Consider the following 18,172-nt stretch of genomic DNA (forward strand, 5'->3'; position numbering starts at 1 on the left):
CTCTGAAACTTAACTAATAATATTGCACAAATACATTCTTTCTTGCATTTGTGTTTTTCTTTGAAATAGATCTCTAATAGGGTCTCTTCTGGTTTTGGTGTTCTGTAATAGCAATGCTCTGCTTTAAGTAGAGATCACTCGTATCTTTTAGAGAGGTTAAGTTATCGGCAGGGTATTATTTCCAGTCTCAAATTAACAGTGCCTTAAGATATTAGAGAACTTATGATTTCATGTAACACATTCTAGAAATGATAAACAAAAACAATGTAAAGTGTAGCAAGTGTTCTATGATACTGTAAATCACCATAATTTTGTCAAATCATAGAGCTGATTAAAAAGAAACATAACAACTTGAATTTTGTTATGTGGTGACTGTTGTTTTCCAAAAGAAACCAACAAGTCATGCTTCATTTATAATTGAGCCAGTAATGTAGAACTGGTGTGCTCTCTGGACAGCAGCAGTGAGAGATGATGGTAAGCAGCAGAGGGAGAGGGCCACAGGGCTTGGGCTGCCTGCCACCTTTTTTTTTTTCCCCTAGCGTCTCCTGTCCCTCCATTCACCGGTGCACAGCGAGTCAGACCAGTGTCAAGGCTGTTCTGAGGGCAGAAGCAGGAACATGAGGCCAGGAGGAGGAAGGAGCAGGGACTGTGTTTCTGGACAGCAGCAACCCATCAGCTGGGTGCATGAAACCTCATCCCAAGACTAGTGACAATCTTTGCTCCATGTATCTTTATACTGCTGTGTCACCATTTCTGCGTTTTGAGAACTTGATTTGCTGGAAGTGCAAAGTGTTGATTTAACCCCTTAAAAAAAAAATCTTCCTTGGTACTGTTGTATTATTTAAATGACCGTTGAATGCTTTACTAAATGTCCTCATTGTGGATACTGTGTACTCTGGAAAAGCTTGCTCTAACTTTGCCTCAGGGGTGAAGGCAATGCTAAGAGACTAATGTTTAAATTTGTTTGGATGTTTTGTAGGGAGATGGTTACAAGGAACAGGTACAAGAGAAAAGGAAAGCTTATCCTCTTTGTATCTTTATTAAGAATTGTTCCCAGAGGAAGCGTTCCCTTATTTAAGTCCTGGGGTTAGAGCTTTTGGGTAGAACTTGTTCATATCTCATGGGAGTTGAAAATCTGTTTAAGGAAATGCTTCAAAATATTCCTGCTCTTGTTCTCACAGCCTGACAGCTTCAAATGCCAATTACAGTATGTATTTTCACTTTGTGTAGCTGTGTAAAAGATGCTGAAAATTTATTTCGTAACTTTCCGAAGTGCAGAAGAAAGTGTCTGCAACATGTAAAACTGTGTGCTCTGATCCCTTCCCTGCGAAAACAAAAGCCAAGAAGTCTTCCAGGAGAAAATAACCTCTTGGGTGGATCAGCTGCTGGAATTTCCTCTTTCACTGCAGGCCATGAGCTGTTGGTGATGGCAGTTTCTCTCATCCAGGGCTTCTGTTATATTTCACTCAGTTTCACCAGCAGTGCTTAGAGAGTTTTTTTCATTTGCAGTGTCTTCTACTTCATGAAAAAGGGAGGATGATTCTCTTCTAGGCAGGAATATTTTCCCCTCATCCATTGCTTCTCTCATTGACTGGAAGGAGTTTTGTAAGCCGAAGGCTTGGTGTCAGCAGGCCTGTTGCAGACCTTCATTACAATTACGCAGAGCTCTGTGAGGAGCAGGTATTTTGTGCCATCTGCACTCTGAACCTTAACCCTGTTGTTATTCTCTTCCCCGGAATAAAGGTGTGACTTTCTGCAGACTCTGAAACCAACCAGATACCCCTAAACACCCCATACCTTTACTTTTTTCTTTTTCTTTTTTTTTTTTTTAAAGAGTTTGGTTTGTATCAGGATAGCCTCAGGATTCTGGGCTGCTCTTGCTCCCTGTTCTGGGTTCCTCAGAGGAGCTGGTTTGTGCAGCACGGCTTGTGTCTGTTCCTGGTCTCACGTTAGCCTGTTTTCTGTAAGGCAACTCACTGCAGCTGATCTATTTCTAGCTGAGGGGAAGTTAATCCTGTGTTTCCCATCTCAGTTCGTAGTGTAATTTAATCTTTAGAAATCATAACAGGGATTCTTTTTTCCCTGATGGAGGGGGAAAAACTTGCTGTTTGGGTTGCCAAAAAAAAAGCCCCCTGTTCTAGCTTTCCAGTACCCCAAGGTTTCCTCTCTGTTTAGGTATCTTCAGCAAAGTAGAGCACTGTGCCAGTTCATACTGCAACCTTGATGGCTTCAGTGCCAACACCACGGAGCAGCTTTCATCTGATGAAAGATGAGGCAGGGTCTCTTCTTTCTTCTGTCTCTCTTTAAGTGGTCTGTTTTGACTAAGCAAGTCATTTTACGAAGCCCAACAGCTGCATTGGTCCAACAAATTGTTTTGGTACTTTTCTTCTAGGTCAAAAAAAATATATCTTCCTTCTCCAGGAGGATGGAGTGCTGTTGGTATTACTGGGAGAAAGCACATTGGACTTTTCTTCAAAGCTCACAGAACAGCACAAAAATAAGTGACGTGTTGCTCAGCCACACTTTGCAGTTTGTCATCTGCTGTTCTAAGTAACTTCAGAAATAAAAAACAGGTGTTCCCATATTTCCTTCAGCAGTGCAAAATGCAGTAAAAAAAAAAAGTTTGCAAATACAGTCTAAATATCCAAGTAAATTGGTGACAGTTTCAGAGCTTGAGTTGTTGTCACATGTTCAAATAAATGTGTTTGTACTGACTCAGGAGGAAAAGCAATCTTCAATATATGCAAAGAGGAAGAAGGTGAGAAACATGAAGTTGTTCTATTGTTAGTGGAATTAGCAAAGCCTATTTTGGCCACCCTGTTATATTCCTTACTGCAGTGAATCCACGGCCTTCCCTGTGTCCTTGAAGGCTCCCCAACCTGTGTGTGATGCCTCTGCTGTAGCACCGTGCACTGCTGCACCTTCGGCTTTGCGTGCCTTGCCTTGGGCCGAGCAGGACACACGGGTGGCTCTGAGCTTCAGCTCACGCCTCCACAGGAGCACGAGGCTCAGCCAGTGCTTCCTTACAGAAACCAATTTGGGGGTACCTGTCTTTCTGCCAGGTGTCTTTGGGTTTGCCAGCGTGTTTATCGAGAGACAGAGTGCAAATAGCCTGGGTATGTATGGAGTCCTTAGGAAGAGACTGGATCAGCTGCTTGTCTGGCTTGCATGTTGACTTCCCTGTCCTCGTCGCCTGCTCCGTATTTCAGATAAAGCTTATCTGGTTTTAGTTTGTCCAGTCTGGAGCTGGGTTCTCAGCTGGTTTCACATAGTACGATTATCTTCTGCCATCTCTACAGTCGTCATGCCTATATCCAGGCCAATGACTGAGCAGTGAAAGAGGCAGTATTTGCAAACATCATTTCCCAAGAAAGTTTCCTTTTACTGGATTTATTGCTGTGTGGAAGACATTTTTAAGCAGCAAAGAATAGGCAGTTTCACCCCCTACTGATTCTTCCTGGGGCTCTTGACTGACTGAGATTCATTTCATCACTGCATGATAGAAGCTTTTCTTGAGGAATGTTTACTAAGCTAAAATAAATGTTGTCCCCAGGTGCTAATTTGTCTTTCCCTAGTGATATTTCCACTTTGGACTACTGCAGAACTATTTCCAATTTTTTGTAGTACTTGACAACAATTTCTCTCGTATTCAGTATCATTGCATTGACTTCCCATGTGTGGTGTGTCGGAGTGCTCATTCGGGAACACGGGTGGGGAGCAACCACTTTTAGCATATCTGTAATGTCTTGAATCTTTACATTCCTCTCTTTTCCTCCAGAGTGCCCTTGTGTTGGAATCCAAGCCAGAAGGCTTGTAGGTGCAGGTGAGGCATTTGGAGGTCAGATGAGAGTGCTGTGAAATATCAGGCACAATTCTGTATCAAACACCTTCAGTGTGAAGTGAGATCACAACCCTTGGTGCAGGTGGGAAGCAATTGCTGTGAGGTCTGTTGCAGTGGGGGGAGAACATGAAAGTTATTTCCCATGGGGCAGAGAGACAAGTTACCTTCACCATTGAATGTGGACATAGCATAACCATGGGGATGGAGGAAACTAGTGGGTAATAAAGCCACATTCACTTTTGAGTCAATTGTTTTAAATGATTGTCAATTTTTAATTTCCAGGCTTGTTTCAGTAATGCTTAGGATCATGAGCAAGAACTTAACTGGAATAGTTTTGCTCTGTGAGAAGTGTTCTGCTGGTAAATAGTTACTGAGTTGTTGCTGTTAGTACTGCTGGTTTCAACGGTGTGGCTTTGGGCAAGTCATCTTCAGGCTTCGGTGACTGACATTAGCCTGGAGTATGCCTGTGTGAGACCGGTGGATTTGGGTTTGCATTTTGATTGCAGTCTGAGACATCTATTGTGGTCACTGGGGAAATGTGTTTGCAGGTTGGTTTTCTTATTTTTAGCTCCAACATGGTTACCGGTGTCCATGGAAAAACGTGCTTCTGCTCACGGGTGTGTGACAGCCGGGTTGTTTGGAGACCGGGAGATGAGAGTGTTCGAAGCTATGCTTTTCCAGTAGAGGTTTTAACAGTATACTGGTATAAGTCATAGGCTGTGTGCCACTTGTAAAAACCAAGGACACGACCTGAGGCAGCGGCTGTCAGAGCATGGTTCAGTGATGTTTGTACAGCTCATTCAAAACGTTGATATTCTGTCGTGTAGGGGTGGCTTTGGGGAAAGTTCTCCTTAGATCAGCAAGCGAGCAGCTCCTGGTGTCTTGCAGCCTGTCTGGGCCCCTGGTGGCAGCGGGCCTTGTGCCATCAGCTGGGGGGGTCCAAAGAACGGTCTGATAGCAACGTGGCTGAGATCATGGTTTCTCAGGAAGTGGTTGGGATTGGGAGATAAGGTTTGATTCTGCAACTGGAAGATGTTTTTTTTACAGTTTTGTTGGCCAATTTTACCTTATCTACCTCTGCTATGCTTCTTGGCTTGTTCAGTTTTCACAGACTCCTCTTAGGAAGTTCAGGTGTTGTAGTTCAGGTACTCTGATGCTCTTTCTGTTAGCAGCTACGTAAACTTAGGGGAGGTTGTTATTTTACAGTAAGGTCAAGAAAACGATAACCTCCCTTCTTGAGCATTTGTGTGCACCCCCTAAAGATCATGCAACTACCAAAATCAGTCACTTCCCAGAGTTTTCCATTTATATGTGACTTCAAAATGCTTGTGTTTTTTGATAATCTGGACAAATTGTTTTTCAGTTTCTCTAGGCTTTTCTCCTTAGTCCTGTATAGGGGGACAGGGGGGAATACAAAACAAAGAAATAACTGCTCAAAGAGCAAAAGCCTGAATCGTTCTGAGTTTTCTCCTTTCCTCTACTGTTCTGCGTGTCAGGCTTTGCTTTTTTTTTTTTTTCCGTGAAAATTGGTTTTATCGTTGGCAATTTTCCAGATGCAATGCATAATAGAACACCAGATGTCCACTGCATAGAAAAATTACAGATGAGTAAACACTCTAAGGTAGCATAAAAATCTATTAACGCTGCTTCTGGTGTGCCTGTAGCCTGTCTACAGTCTTGGCCCATTGTGCCTTGTGCTGTTCGGAGATGAAAATCCCAAGCCTTTGTGTCTAAGTGTGACTACATGAGGGACACATGCCCTCCCCAAGGTGGGGATTATTTGCAGGAATAAGCACTCATTCAGTGAAGTGGTTGAGTATGAATTTAATCACTGGATTTAACTTCAATTATTGCCACGTATGGATTTCATTGAGGATAAAAAACATGCTGAAAAAGAAGTTGTCCTCCTTTGGTCTCATCTGCTCCCAGCTTTCCCCTCCTGTTGTCTTCCTGCGCACAGGTGGTTTTGTGCCTCCTGCAGCCCTGGCTTGGCTCACTGAAACTAACCATGCAAAACCCTGAAAGTTTTAATGCTACTTTAGTGAGCTAAGAAACCAAATGAGCAGGGTGGCCCTTTTTGGAGAGAAGCATTTCATGTCACGATAACTATTTTCTGAAACCTTAACCGAGGCTATATTGAACATTTATGCTCTCTATATCATCATTCGGTTTATTTCTGGGTTTTCATTGCTCAGTCATTTGTGTAGAGGATGACTCCAGTTTCATTTCTGTGTGCTAGGAAAGATCTCTTTACTTGAAATTTATCCAATGGTTGTTTTTTGTTTTGTTTTGTTTTGTTTTGTTTTGTGACTTTCAATGCCCTTGCATCTCCTTTTTAAAAAAAAAAAAAAAAAACATGACTGAGTTGATCTTATCAAGGCTTCTTCTGAGTCTTGGAAATACAGGTGCAGAGAAGCAGAAGACCTCAAGGATTCGTCTATTTATGCTCACAGTCTGAGGACAGTAGAACCTAACATTTTAGAGCCTGTTTTTATTGCATGTGTTTTATGTTCAAAGCAGGTAGGGAAGAGGCTGGTAGGTAACTAATCCTAATGGATGGCAAGGGGAAAACTATTCATTTAGACTTTAATAATCCAGATATTGGCCTAAGATTAGAACTCAGTGCCATAACTCTTAGTCTTGAGCAATCAGACCATAATTATTTGCTTATGAGTGATGTCATGCCTGGAGCCCCCGGTGATCTCGGTCACAGTTGTGAATGCTCAGTGCTGCAGAAAATCAGGTCAAGTGTCTTGCTGGGTGTCCGCAGAGCGAGGAGCAGTTATGGTTAAGAGTTTGTAAGAATAACAAAAGAAAAGCAAGCCTGTCTCATATGTTCATTCTGTCAGATCTGCTTTGATTTTGAAATAATAATCCAGAAAATGAAAAAGATAGGAAATTTCTGTTCTTGAGAAAGCTGTCTCTTCCAGGCAATCATCTGCTTTGGGGCAAATTATTAATTTCTTTAGTATTAGCCCTCGTAGGTGTTACGAGAAAGCAGTACATGATAATGGAAGACTAGTGAAATATAAACACTGGGCACGATGAAACAATTGAATGACGTTTGTCTTTGGAATGAACTACACTGTTAGAAACTGTGGCTAAAAGATTGTATCAGCTTTCCTGGGCAAAGCTGGTAGTGTCAGTGCCTCAGTACAGGAATTAGCTTATACGTTTTGGAAATAGTAGCAGAAGATACAGAGAGATGGATTGGTTTTGGCAGTTCACACATTTTTTGAAACAGAAAACTAAGTGTAGAAATGTGATAGTATAACTAAATGCTTGGAGGTTTTTGCCATTTAGGAATTTTATTCCCAGCTCTACAAGAAGCGATTTGCGTAACCTTTCAGTGTGAGGTCTTGCATTTGTAATTGTGGAGTGTGTGGAGTAATATTGCACGGTAGAAAGTGAGACTTGAGATGATATTTCTGGCTGGCTGGGCAGGACATCTCCAGGCTAAAAGCATTTGGTGAGAGGAAGTAGCAGCAGCTGTTCTGCACGTTGTTTAGAGTCAGTTCTACACATTGGTGAAACTGTAGATAAACTGAGGAGACAACGGAAATTGAATGTGAAGTTAAATGGACAGCTAGGGGTTGCCACTAGATTATTTTTGTTCCTGCATTTATGTGTAACACATCTGGAAATGTCTTTAAAGAAGGAAGGGGGAGTAAGAAATCTCAGTCAATGGTAATGGACATCTACTGAACACTTTAATTTTGTGTTGGTTTTGATTTCACTTTTCTCAGCTGTCCATTAGCTTTTTGAGCCCACTTCCATTTTTTCATTTTATTCATTAATTTCCTATTGAAGTTATCCAAGGAAAAACAAATTACCTACCTTCAACTTGGTGTTCTGATGTTGCCCTCCTGAAAGACCTATAACCAAACTGTATGCTACACTCTTCAAAGCTGTTTCTTTGCTGCAAAACCAAACGTCCCTGTCTCTGTTGTACTGGAGAGCACAGCGCTGGATATGGAGCTGCCCATGTGTCTCCCTGGCTCTGGGTAGAGAAGAAGGATCACCACCCATGATGTGCTGGTAGCGTGTGGCACAGTGCAGCCCAGGAGATGCTGTTGGCCTTTGCAGCAAGGGCACATTGCTGGCTTGCCTTCGAGTTGTCGTCTACCAGGACCCCCGGGTCTTTATTTTTGGGAAAACCATTTCAGAAGGTTGCAGACCACACAGCAGCTGAGCTTGCTGTGTGCTTTGACTACTGAAAGAACTTGCCGGTGCTTGGTGTTTTTCTACCACTTAGACTTTTGGTCTTTGGCATACACATTTTAGACAATGAAATAATCTTAAAGGTAAGCTAAATAAGCATTATGTTGTTTGGCTTTAAATTGTAATACTAATTTTCAGAGTCAGGGCTGTGAAAGAGGTCATTTAGTTTTGCTTTCAGCTTATGTGGCTGCAGGGTTAACAAATTAAAGTTCCAAACCTGCAGCAGAAATCAAGCTTACGCTTTTACAAATGCATTGGGTTAGTTCTTGTCAACTTTTTTTTTAGTTCCTCCGGATTTAGAATTTACACTTTCGATTCCTAACTATTATTGTCACTTTGCAGATGGGATAGCTGAGCAGGAAGGATTTAAGCAATGTGCTCAAGGCCATGCATGGCGCTGGATGAAGCAATAAAAGGCTAGAATTTATCTGCCTGCCTGCAAGATCCTCTTTGCTCTCTCACCTTGTTGATCAAAGCTCTTGGAGTTCTGCTTCAATGTGCAGCATGCTACCTTCTAACAGGATTGTCATTTGCTGCTGATGCAGGCCTGTTACTAGCTGTCAAATGCTGCTGTTGGGTGGGATTACTGAGGGGACAAATCTTGTCTCTAAATATGAAAAACTTGAGTTTTATAGGTCTTTTTTATGGTGCTATGTCATGGCTTGCCATCGTGTGTTATAGCTTCTCATCTGCACAAGCAAGAAGTTTGGAGCTCTTGAGTTTCCTTCAGACCTTAATGGCGTCGAGAAGGGTTCTGCTTTATCAATTTTAAACCTGCAAGAAGAGATGTAACAGGAAGCATCGAGAGAGAAAGCAAAGTCATTTTAAATGGAAAATGAAATTAAAATGAAGTTATGATGTGGGGACATTAGCATTTCAATAGTAGAAGATACTGCACCGTTAGAAGGAGTATAGATATCTTTTGTGCTTGGTTGGGACAAAGTCACTTGGTCAACGAAGGAAAGGGTTTTGAAAAATGGAGTCAGTCAAATACCAGTTGTCTTTTATTTTGTGTATCTTCTAGGTGATGGAATAAATAATCATGTAACTCATTACTGAATTTAGTAATTACTTGTTTGTGTTTTTGTTTCAAGTTTTGGTTTCAGGTGTATGGCATGTAGGTACATAGGTCAGTTGAACTTGCTCCAAGCAACAATCAAATCCATCTGCTTTCAGGTTCATGTCAGGGGCAAATAATGTAACGACCATGGGGGGTAACTTCATGTTAGAAGAACCTAGAGCAACTGTTTGCAGAATACATGTGTCAGACTTGTAAAATTGCAAAGCTTTTCTTAAAGCTAAGCTCGTTATGAAATACATATCGAAGAAAAATTAGCATAAAAATGATAACTTACAGGAAAAGGTTGTGTTGTTTTTCTTTTTTTCTTTTCAAATAAGCAATTCTATATAATGGTCATTGTTTCAGCTTTGGTTATTGTACATATATTAAAAAAATAGAAGTGAAAAAGGGGATAGTTGACTTGTTTCTCCAATGTATGCTTCAGCTGAATGGTCTCTTCTACTCTCTCCTTCATACCCCTTTATTGGTCATTTGTAGCTATGCCAGCATAAATTGATGTCATCTTAGAATCCAGATGTGCAGGTTCAAAAAGCTGCAAACGTGCTAAGATGATTAAAACTGGGATTGAGAGAAGGCATTGTATCTTGAAAAATGCCTCGAATAGAAGCAGTTGGCTGCAATTTATTAGGACTTGTTTAACAGCGTCATGTTTGTGATAAATAATCCCTAAAGTGAAAGTCTGATGGGTTCCTCCCTTACTCTTCTCCTCCTCTTCTTCCTTCCACAATGTGATAGGAAAGAGGTGACAAAACAGGAATCTTGTCTTAAGCTTTCAAGAGTTTGTATAAATGGCTTTATATGACTGAATAAGACAAAAAGGGGGAGAATTTGACAAGTTCATAAGAACGTCATTAAGAAGAGGTGTTTCTTTTATTAAAACCAGAGAAAACACAATTGTATATTCTATAATGATCAAGGATTTTTTCACAATTGTTGGATTTTAATTGCAATACTAAATTGAGAACTCTATTCCAAACTCATAGAGCTTTTCATTAGCCATTGCAGGAACTTAAATTTTATTTCCAGACCAACCTGAAGCAACATGGGTGATAATTAAAAACTGAATTTTGGAAACAACTGGTGGTGTTTCTTTGATGTCAGAGGAGTTTTGTCATTGTATGAAGTTGTAAAGCAGACTGTAAGGGTTTCCAAGCTTCAGCTGAGGAAGAAAGAACATATCCAGAACAACAGCCAGCACAACTGTATGTGATAGGCATGAAGGATACAGCTGACTCGGACTGTGTCATGGGGTGGTGGTATTCCATGCAGTGTCAGACTCCACTTCTGATCAGTTCCATGAAGTGGGCAGGATTGTGATGACTCCTTGGTTTGAGCTTTTGGCTCTGAGACGTTCCTTTCTCAGCTTTTCAGCGCTGACAGTTCTTGTATTTCTCAGTCTTTGGCTTAACACTTGTTAACTGCCTTTGAAACTTGCTTTTATTCAAACAAAAGATGTTAGAAGGACAACTTCACTATTTTCTAGCTGTCCAAGTCTGCATCTACTACATATAGATTTTTTTTTCCCGTTCAGCATAAGGACTTTGAGAACATACCAGAGGACCTTGCAGTTGCCTTGATGTCAGCTCATTTTCCATTTCCACTGTGTTGAGGCTGTGGGTCCAGCTTTCTTGGTTCCTCAGTCACTTCTGAGTGAAAGAGCTCACCTCTTCTCCTTGGGGCTTTTTATACCCTTAATTCCATGCTTTCTTTTAGGCCAGGATTGTACTTTTTGAGTAAGTTATAGCTGAGCAAGTACACTTTCTCTCATGTGTTGAAAGCACTTCTAGTTACTGCCTGAGCATGTAAAGCACAACAGTTGTTGAGGGTGATAACTAAGTTGAAAAGGAAAACTTAACAACAAAAACAACAACAAAAAACCCTCCACATAGCAGCTGTCCAGAACGCATTATATGCCTGTGTAAAATATTGCACAGGAAATGCATTAGAATTTTGTTGAACTTCTTTGGGAGATTGAGTTGAATGACTAATACCCTGTTAGAATTGAAGGCAAACTGAAGATACAAGACAGATAGAAGAAGATCCTCTGAAGTCCAGTTAACACATGCAAGAGTATGTGCATGTGTGCTTGTGTGCGAATCCTAAAAACATATTTAGTCTGCTTTAAATAAAGGGAAGGTATTACTAAAAAGGACTGACTTTTCCAGACAAAAATGCATATAAATCATGGAGTACCTGATGTGCTGTCACAGTGATGAGATACTTTAAGTAAGCTGTAATGTAAAACTGTTTATAACATGTAGTAGTAAGTACTGGCAGAAGTAGTTGTAGGCATCTGTGAGTCAAATTGGAACTGTAACAACCAGAGGCAAAAAAAAAAGTCTGTTCACATTGTATGCTTAAGTTTTTGGTAAATAAAAACTGATGTGTATATATAGTAGGATGGAAAATAATACTTTACATGTTGTCCTGTTTTGCTTACACTGGTGCAGTTTTATTTAGATATTGTTTGGTGCTAGTTACATTACCTCTTTCTGGCTTGATTTTCCTGCTCTGTCTTGTGCAAAACTGCTAGAGCACAGAAAGGACTGCCTGGTGAGAAGAAATTAAGGACTTGAATAATAGAGATTTAAAATATACAGTGTTTGATTATTTTTTTAAAGGCAGCCAAGATAAATTCTTGGTAATTACCATTATTCAACTGTAGTGCACCATGTAACTGTTCATATTACCACAAGATCTGTAAAAGGAGGGGGGGGGAGGAAACAAATTATTTTAGTTTCTCCAGAACTTGCATTTTCTGGAAAAGGAGGATAGCAGCTGTATGTTGTATTTTTAAGATTAGCACACCTGTCAACTCCTTGATTAGTCTTCCAGGTAGAGATTTTACCAGTGGGTCTAGAGGTAGCATGGATGCAGTCTATTTTATTGTTTAAACTTAAAACTTTGGTTTCATTAAATTAAAATATTTCCTATTGCGGCTAGACACTTCAGCTTCTGACTTAGCTTCCCTGAAATGCAGTCACATAAAACGGTGAACCTGCTAGTGTGGTTGGATAGGTGTAGTTCCATTAAGAGAGATACTATCAGGAGCACTACTTTACACCAGTTTGTTGTTGTGCCTAAATGAAAGCTTGTACATTTTTGGTGCAGGTCTTTAGTCTTCATTCAAAACCTTAAAAAAGGATTGTTTCTTATGAAACAAACTTTTCTTCTTTCAAGTTTAGTCTATTGTGTGAGTAGAAAATAGATTCCTTAAATTTTTATTATCCCAGGCTTTATGGTTGCTTATGCTTGTATATTTTTCTTGTTTATTTAAACTTTCTCAGAGTTCTGTTTGTATTTTTACATTAGCTACAGTAAATAAGCGTGTGGTAATACAATACTTTGTGTAATCAAAAAGAAAAAAAATAGATTTAAAAAAAAAAAAAAACATGTAAAGTTGCCTAAGCAAAATTGTAAAAACTGAGTGCAAGAATATCATTAAGGTGTCCTGGGGACATTTATTCAAAATTTCAGGTGGTCTAATAGTGATGACAATTCAAAGTTGAATTCAAAATTTCTGTTTATAGTGTTTTATTCAATGTATGGCTATTTGGAAATTGCAGCTAATGCTTTTTTCTCTTTTTTTTTCTTTTTTACAGACTGAGCTTTGACGTTTGTTTCATGAAAGAGGTTTACAAGTAGTTGTCTTATAACTTTGAGAAGAAGTTCTATGTAGCTCTTACTTTCAAGAGTGCTGCAAAAATGATTACTTCAGATTTGCCAGTACTACAGTGAGTATTCTTTTTCTTTATGTATTTGAATTTTTCAGCTTTCGAAAGATAGAAGTGAGTAGTAAGCTGAGTATGAGGATAAAGTGTCAGCTTGAGAAGAGTAGATTAATGTGACTGTTCCAGGTCTTGTGTGTTGTATGCTGAAAAACTATAAATAAATAAATAAACGCTTTCTTTAAAAGATGTTTCTTTACATGGAGATTTTATTTTGTGAAAAGCAAAAGCAAGTATTTGCTACTTTTATGCTTCTGAATGTTGTAACATTTTGAAAATAGGATTTTTTTTTGTTATAATTGATCATATTTGTGTATTCCTGTTGTATACTTCCTTACAATAAGCTGTATTTATTGTGGAATAAGTCTGTGGCTTCTGCAATTGGAGAGAGCAAGCAGTGTTAGCATGTGTTAGTCATGTTGGGAAATGAAAAGCTTATACACATGGGAATGTCACTGTACCTGAACTGCTGGGGAGCATGGAGTGGCAGTCGATCATGAGAGCTGCATAGCTGAGAAAGGAATTTTAGAAAGGAGCAAAATGGAGCTTTATGTGATGTGGTGGGTTGGCCTTTGCCAGCTGTGCTTTCACACTCCTCCTCAGCCTTCCCTCAGGACACAGAAGATGTCTAAGCCTAGAGATTGAGAGGGAGATCACTTAGCAGGTAATGACATGGGCAAAACAGACTCAACTTGGGAAAAAATAATTTGCCAGTTAAAACAGCTTTGGATGGTGAGCATCGGCTGTCGCTCGTGCCTTGCCCCCGGCCTGGTGCCACAGCACTTTCTCCCTTCTGTTTGCACTTTGCTGCCCTTTTTGAACCCCGCTCCCACAGCGGTGCCACCGGCCTTGCTGGATGGCAGAGCTGTGGGGCAGCTGTTACAGAACTGGCCTCTCCTCACAGCGCTGCCGCCCTGCGGCTGGTAACTCTGTAATGTTAACCATACGTTGTTGGGAACGAACTATGCAAATGGCAATTACAGAGTGTAAAAGAGCTGAGGTTTTGTTGAGTGATGTGCCAGACATTCAAGTCCCTTTCTGTAATTTCTGTAAGAATTTGAATGTTTGGACAATTGTAAAGTTATTTCACTGCCCTTAATAATAGCATGCACAATATTGCCTTAATTTCCAGTGTCTTTAAAACCTTTTTCTGACATAGGTTAATTCCTGTGGGTGAGCAGGTGGCTGAAAATGGGGATGACTGGCATGGATACCTCTGTTGGGGGGGGGCTGCTGGTGAGCTTGTAGGATAGCCTGAGAAAACATTTTAACGTATAATATTTTCTAGATGTTCTGCATTACAAGAATAAAAGTGTGCTTGTGAAATGTGCTAAGGATGAAAAGCTGTTAGTTTCTGTCATTGTAATGATGGGAAAGGGGTATTCCCATTCCCACTTCAAGAATCCAGATGGCTTTAAGAAGTGAATGAAATTTTGTGGAATTTTAAGTTATAAAATGCATATTAATGGATCCCATAACTCAGCATAACAGCTGAAAAACATGAGGCAGTTTGGCATTCTCTTCAATCAGAAGATTTTAAGCCCACCAATATTATGCAACTTAAAAACAAAAAAACCCTTTAAGGCTATCCCATTTAAACAGAGTCTTAATGTCAATTTGTTATTGATACACTTTACTTAGAGCTGTGTCACTTATTCCTTCCCATATTCTTCCCTTTGAGGGAACACCAAAGTAGAAATCTTCCATTTTTCTGGATTTGTAGAAGTGGCTTCAGAATGCCATGAGGACAGAATTACACGTAACAGAATTATTGGTGTTTCAGATACAGGAGAAGAAAACCCACAACTGTCTGGTTTATTTGACCTGGGTGACAGACTGTTACGAGTCTTGTCTCAGTGGGATGACTCATTTGCTGTGAGGCATGTTCTTCTTTAGATTTTGAAGATCAACCATGAGAGCTGATTCATCCATGATTCATGAGCCCGTGCATTTAGCCATTTTTCTTCATGAATGCTTTTCTTCTCAGGGCTGAGTCTGGTGGTAGCAATTTATGATTTTATCTCTGCCAGAATCTTGAGACACCTCAACAACATATAAAAAGCTTATAAAACTGTTTTTATTTCCTAAAACTAGTGTAAGTTTTTGGTGTGATTTTTTTTAAGGTCATGGTATGAGTTCTGTAGCAAAGACTTTATGTAATAGTAGAAGGTAAATTTAATTCAATTGATTTATTTTGTAGAGACATGACATTGACTAAGTAAATGGAAATACGTTCTTCAGAAGCATGACAGCAAGGGCCTGCCCAGTAACCTGTTAATTCTTCATTACCATATAGTTTCAATGACTTGCTATTATAACTTCAGAATAATACCTGGAGGATTTAGGGGGAATCCTGGAGTTACAGCCAGCTGTTCTAGGATCCCTGAGCCACTGCAGAAACCAGAAAGAAAAGCAGAGTATACCTGAGTTCCTAAAAGGACTTATGATGTATCTGCTTTCTCTGCTCACCTTATTCTTGTACGTCTTCTCACACTCTTGAAAGTTCTCTTATGTCTCTACCATGTTCAAAGGTGTTTTGCAGAGGAAGGGCTTAGCCTTTGGCACTACCACCTCTCCTCCTCTTTCATGGTGCAGGTCTCCTTAGGCCAAGTTAACTTTCATAGAATCATAGAGGTTGGAAAAGACCTCCAAGATCATCTGGTCCAACCATCCCCCTACTATCACCCACTAAATAATGTCCCTAAGTGCCAAGTCCAACATTTCCTTGAACACCTCCAGGGATGGTGACTCAATCACCTCTCTGAGCACCCCGTTCCAATGCCTGACTACTCTCTCTGAGAAGAAATACCTCCTAATTTCCAATGTAAACCTCCCCTTGCACAGCTTGAGGCCATCCCCTGGTCCTATCACTGGTTACCTGTGAGAAGAGGCCAACCCCCAGCTCCCCACAGCTTCCTTTCAGGCAATTGCAGAGAGCATCGAGGTCTCCCCTGAGCCACCTATTCTCCAGACTAAACAACCCCAGCTCCCTCAGCTGCTCCCCACAGGTTTTGTGTCTCAGGCTCTTCAATTCCCTCCTCCAAGTCATCAATGAAGATGTTAAAGAGGATGGGCCCCAACACTGACCCCTGGGGAATACCACTGGTGACCAGTCAACAGCTGGGTTTCACTCTGCTCACCACCACTCTCTCGGGGCCTGGCCATCCAACCAGTTTTTAACCCAGCAAAGAGTGTAAATTTCCATCCCAACAGCTTCAGAAAAGATGAAGGATATATTGTGGTGAGGCCTAAGTTTTCCTCTCAGGTTACTAGTCACACATGAAATAAGGATAGGATAATTCTGGTCTATTAAGATGTGGATGACTGCCATCAGAAAAATTGCTTCCTAGCAGCCTTATAATATGTGTAGGGAATGAGGGAGATGGATGCTGGCCAGATGCTCTTCTCAGTAAGTGTTAAAAACCTGACAGAACTGCAAGCAGTTAAGAGATGCTTCGCTCCTCCCCTGAATTCAGAAATAAGAAGGAAGGGGGCTGCCTGTGTGTATCCAGTGCAGTCTTTGACAGGAGCGAGAAGCGGTTCTCCCCACACCAATGGAACTCAGCCTCAGTGCAAGGGCTGTTTTGCCCAGGAGCTGCATGGTTCAAGAAGAACTCCCTGCTTCTTGAAATGCTGCAGGTGTTTTAGTGTTAAGTCAGCCAAGGACCGTAGATTGTCCTTATCCTCTCTCCTCTTCCCAAATAACATGATTTGCTTATTATTTTGTAAGGAGTAAAGGGAGAACAAACTTACGCTCTGCAGGAGGAGATGACCTCTTTGCCTCAGGTATTATTAGGGTGAGATTAAGCTTGATTAATTTTGGACATTTGTATTTGAGATGTTTGTCTAGATCATCTTACCATCAGTGGAGAGGAAAGAAAATTTTAAAAGCATAAACTGTCTGACCTATTTTGGACACTGACCTTAGCATGAGGTATATTGCACCTTAAAATTTTCTGTTATGTGCAATGTATACATGTAAAAGTTAGATGACATGAAACTTCCCCTTAGTGATTTATTGAGCCTTTCCAAAAGGGCTTCCAGTGAACCAGAGGTATTTTGACAGGAAAATTAGAGAAGTCTGCCTATGGGGTTTAAGACAACACTCTGCTTAAGAAAAAGAAGAGAAGGTTGTTAATTATTCAAATGTTCCTTCCGTATGCAGAGTCCTGAAGTGATTGAAATTTCAACTGCTAAGTATACAAATCTCAGTAGATTGTGCAAGACCTACTCACAGGGTGTAGCAAAATCAAGCTGTCCATGGACTAGATGCAGGCAAAGTAGTATGGTTTGATTAATTTGTTTATATAGCTCAGAGCTGCAGGGGAAGTGTTACAACCATTTGTTGAGGTACTCTGCTGAATCTGGTTTTAATAGAGAAAAATATTTGTCTTGATGATATTAGGGGTGTGATTTTTACAAGCTAGCAAATCTATGACATTTACACAGAAATGTGAACATTGCTGGGACTGCGCCACGCCTGAAACTTTTGCAGTAGGGCTCTCTGTAGATTGGGGAGCAGTTCGTTTTTTCTATAGAGAGCAAGAGTGAATGTTTTAATTTATCTGCAGCAGTAGAAAGCAGCAGATATTTTTATAGGGGTTCCTCACGGCTGTATTGAGAAGTGTTCTTGTTTGTCTGTTTTTTAGAAAAAGCTGTCATTGTGAGGCAATATGTGTTTTTGGCAAATTAAGTTGCAGTGTGATGGCTGGTCTTTGAGCAAAGGCTGGATACATCCATCCACATAGACATCTTTGCTGCATTGCTCTTCATCAGTGACACTATTTAACCAAGTCATTTTGAACTGTTTTTTTTTTTTTAATTTGGTTTCATTTATTTTTTAAATTCATAGTTCAGTATTGAGTTTTCCAGATTTCATATATTATGAAGCAGTAAAGTTACTTCTCTAAAAATCATCACAACCAAGCTACATCTTAAGTATTTTGTAGAAATACTGTTGTAAAAGCATATAGCTTGGAAACTCCAATGTGCTTGAATATTGCTTGATTTTAATCTAGGGTGCGTGGACTTCTGGGATATGTAGAGCATTCTGTGGATGTTACTTTCAGAAAAGCAGATAATTGCATTCTAGCTTTTATGAAGGATTATGTACACACCTAGGTCTTTTTGTGGTTGCAAATTGGAAAAGGTTGGAAAATAATGCCTTAAAATGCTAGAAGGACACCTAGAAGAATACAGTAATTTCACTAAAGAGAAGTTTCAGAAGATTCTTGATTCTAATATAATGATGTTCGCATCTTTCTGCATTACTAAATAGCTTTCTTGGTGATGCAGCGAATT

The 18,172-nt window shown here is 40.2% G+C and overlaps 1 protein-coding gene across 6 annotated transcripts in view; it reads left to right on the top strand.

The window, feature by feature from the left end:
• Positions 1 to 18,172, top strand: part of STAG1 (stromal antigen 1) — a 177,924-nt gene that overhangs the window by 24,350 nt on the left and 135,402 nt on the right. For 4 of the 6 annotated variants that reach the window (XM_032193436.1, XM_032193437.1, XM_032193432.1 and 1 more), the window contains exon 2: positions 12,746 to 12,877. In XM_032193436.1, coding sequence (XP_032049327.1) covers positions 12,849 to 12,877 — 29 coding nt within the window. In that variant the 5' untranslated portion in view covers positions 12,746 to 12,848. Of the gene's footprint in view, positions 1 to 3,804; positions 3,824 to 12,727; positions 12,878 to 18,172 lie in introns of those variants that run through there. The other 2 variants (XM_032193433.1, XM_032193434.1) reach the window with 2 other exon arrangements.

Source organism: Aythya fuligula, chromosome 9, assembly GCF_009819795.1.
Source record: "Aythya fuligula isolate bAytFul2 chromosome 9, bAytFul2.pri, whole genome shotgun sequence".
In the NCBI taxonomy this organism is placed as follows: domain Eukaryota; kingdom Metazoa; phylum Chordata; class Aves; order Anseriformes; family Anatidae; genus Aythya; species Aythya fuligula.